Source organism: Amphimedon queenslandica, unplaced genomic scaffold (assembly GCF_000090795.2).
Source record: "Amphimedon queenslandica unplaced genomic scaffold, v1.1 AMPQUscaffold_13439, whole genome shotgun sequence".
NCBI lineage: Eukaryota > Metazoa > Porifera > Demospongiae > Haplosclerida > Niphatidae > Amphimedon > Amphimedon queenslandica.
The window spans coordinates 275232-277863 of NW_003546325.1; the positions used below are offsets into that span (position 1 = coordinate 275232).

Sequence of the window (2632 nt, forward strand, 5' to 3'; positions counted from 1 at the left end):
ATCAATAGTGGATTAATTATCAAAATTAAAGTACCTAAACAAGCTTGACTAGATCTAGTAGCCATAGTACCACAAAACAATGAATCCTGTCCTGAGGCCAGCCTGGCCAAGACCTCACACCCAAATGTCCCTTTTTGTTTTCGAGCTTTCTCGTTTTTTCAACCTCGGAAAATTGGAGGAAATTAGGAAAAGTTGTTCAAAATTTCATTTTAATAATTTTGTAATTCGTATTATTAGAATACAAAATGTCTGATGAAACTGATGATGAACTCTTTGAGATAACAGATTTTACTAATGCCTCCCCGTGGGAAAGGTAAGTATCAGCTCCTTTATATAATTTATCAAACATTCTCTAGTTTTGTCTCCACCATTGAAGACATATTGCAACAGTGGGGCCTCACTGCATCCACTTATTCAGTAAGACATTAACTGACAGTCTCTCAGTCACTGTATCTCTTCTTAAAGGCAGATTCTGGTTATTGGCCACAGCATAGGAAGTCAGAGAAGCTCTCTTATGTTGGACATAATTTCATTGTTAGCCTCCACGTGTCTGGTGAGAAGAAATGACCGATACCCAAACAATGAGGTGATTGGTGGTAGTGGACTAGTGGGTGTGGTTTATAATGGGTGTGGTTTGCTATAGATCAGGCCTGCAGGATTGGCCTGATGCTATGGTACATATGATGGATTCATCAAGTGATTTCCCTCCAAGAGCTCATCATCATATCTCTAGATGGTAATAATTATCGTATAGTCGTATACATGTACATGTACCGGTACTTGTAATTATTATTTCTAATAACTTCAGGATGGTGACATTTGGTGTAAAACTCTTATATTATTTTCTAATAATAATTTTTTGACTATTTACACCCACCATTTAAATGTTGTACATGTCTTTATTTGTGTCCGTTTACATGTACATGTACTTTTAAGAAAATTTGAGCTAATTCCAATCAAAATTGGATTTTTATGGGATTTAAAGTCAGGCCAAAATCCCTATACTATAGTGCAGGGTCCTTCGCCAAATTTTCCAAAAAATTGCTATGAAAGAATTGTTTATTTTTATAATTTTTTCTGATACAATGTACGTATACATGTTCTGTTTTATAGAAAATTTGAGCTGATTTCAATTAAATTTTGATTTTTTATGAATTTTTAAAGCTGCTCCAAACGCCATGTACTCTATATGTCAGCTCATGAAGCTGATGCTGTTTAGCTCACTTAGCATACTTTGTGGGAAACCCTGGCCTATATTGTACAAGTTTTGCATGTAGTTCATAATTATTATTCAAAATACAATCAATCATTAGGTATGGTGTTGATCAGTTTGTATCAATATCTCCTGATGAGAAGAGTTATGCAATATCAAGTGAAGCTCAGTCCAAACTATTACTCAGTTCAATATCTCTGGCTATAGCTAACACTGGATGGTCTGTTATAATAATTAATCTTATAATTTTAATTTTAATTTCTCTCCATTTTATCTCTTCTCTTCAATACTTTTCTGTTCTCTTCTCATTCTCTTGTCCTCTATTCCTTCCTTCAATACATTGCCTATATTCATTCAGATACAAAAGAATTGGCGTCACATGTTTAGCGGACAGTGTGAGAGGTGTGGTCTCCGTACGTCTTTTAAAATGATACATTTGAGACATATTCCACCTCACTTTAGTCACCTCTCAGGACTACTGAACTTATTCCGATCAAAACTGGTACATTTCTATCTCCCTTCTATTAACTATTATTTGTAATTAACAATGAATATGTACCGTATACTGGGAAATTTTTGAGTAGCCAAATTTTCACGGATTTCGCGTTTTCTTGCTCCGTCGCGAAAATAAAAATCGTGAAATTTTGAATTTACATTGCCACGTGGTGGAGTTTACAAGATATTCGCAAAAATATTATTTTGTGAAATCTTACAAATGCAAAATTCGCGAAAATTTAGCGATGCGAAAATATCCCAGTATACGGTACAATATGTAATGGTTTTATTAATAGAATGGTATGAATGTTAATCCTCCTGATATTAATATTGCTGCTAGACTAACATATTGTCTAAGACACTGGAATGTGGAGGATTGGCCAGTGGGTCCACTCTGTTAGTACCTCATTCATTATAATCATTAATTAATAGTATTATTAATTCCAGCGTCTGGTGATGGGAGTGATTGTTTCCTTAGTCTGCCAGTAGGAGCAAGTTCTGATCCTATACAGTAAATATTAATAATTGATATCCTTCTCTACATCTCTCCCTCTCTCTCTCTCTCTCTCCAAGGGAGATTCATCTTTGTGCTGTTTGGCCTCTACTAACTGAATTAACAGTCACTGACAATGAAACTAATTCGTAAGTTGATGTGTAGTGTTGTTTACTTAATACAATGCTGTTATTTTATATTAAAGAGGGTTTGATCCATTCAATGCACCTAAACGGAGCATCAGGACACAGTTACTTGATAATCCAGGATTATTACTGAGTAAGCATTGACATACTGATTTTAATTATATAATAAAAATATCCTTTAGATGAGAGGTTGTGCTCATTTTTAAAGAATTGCTACAGATCAGATACATTCACTAACTTATTAGGCAACAAATTACTTCAAGAAGACATATACAATCCTGGTAG

General features: G+C 34.5%; 1 protein-coding gene across 1 annotated transcript; it reads left to right on the forward strand.

The window, feature by feature from the left end:
• Positions 1–208: 208 nt before the first annotated feature.
• Positions 209–614, forward strand: LOC109581443 (rab3 GTPase-activating protein catalytic subunit-like). The gene is made up of 3 exons (XM_019995542.1): positions 209–313; positions 357–417; positions 466–614. Exons 1-3 carry the CDS (start codon positions 246–248, stop codon positions 565–567), a joined length of 231 nt encoding a protein of 76 aa, XP_019851101.1. The 5' UTR covers positions 209–245; the 3' UTR covers positions 568–614.
• Positions 615–2632: the final 2018 nt, after the last annotated feature.

Bases quoted from the DNA above. Each gene is read 5' to 3' on its own strand.
- LOC109581443 (XM_019995542.1), top strand. From the start codon at position 246: ATGTCTGATGAAACTGATGATGAACTCTTTGAGATAACAGATTTTACT. The intron at 314-356 runs GTAAGTATCAGC...AACATTCTCTAG, and splicing joins AATGCCTCCCCGTGGGAAAG to TTTTGTCTCCACCATTGAAG. The intron at 418-465 runs GTAAGACATTAA...CTCTTCTTAAAG, and splicing joins TCACTGCATCCACTTATTCA to GCAGATTCTGGTTATTGGCC.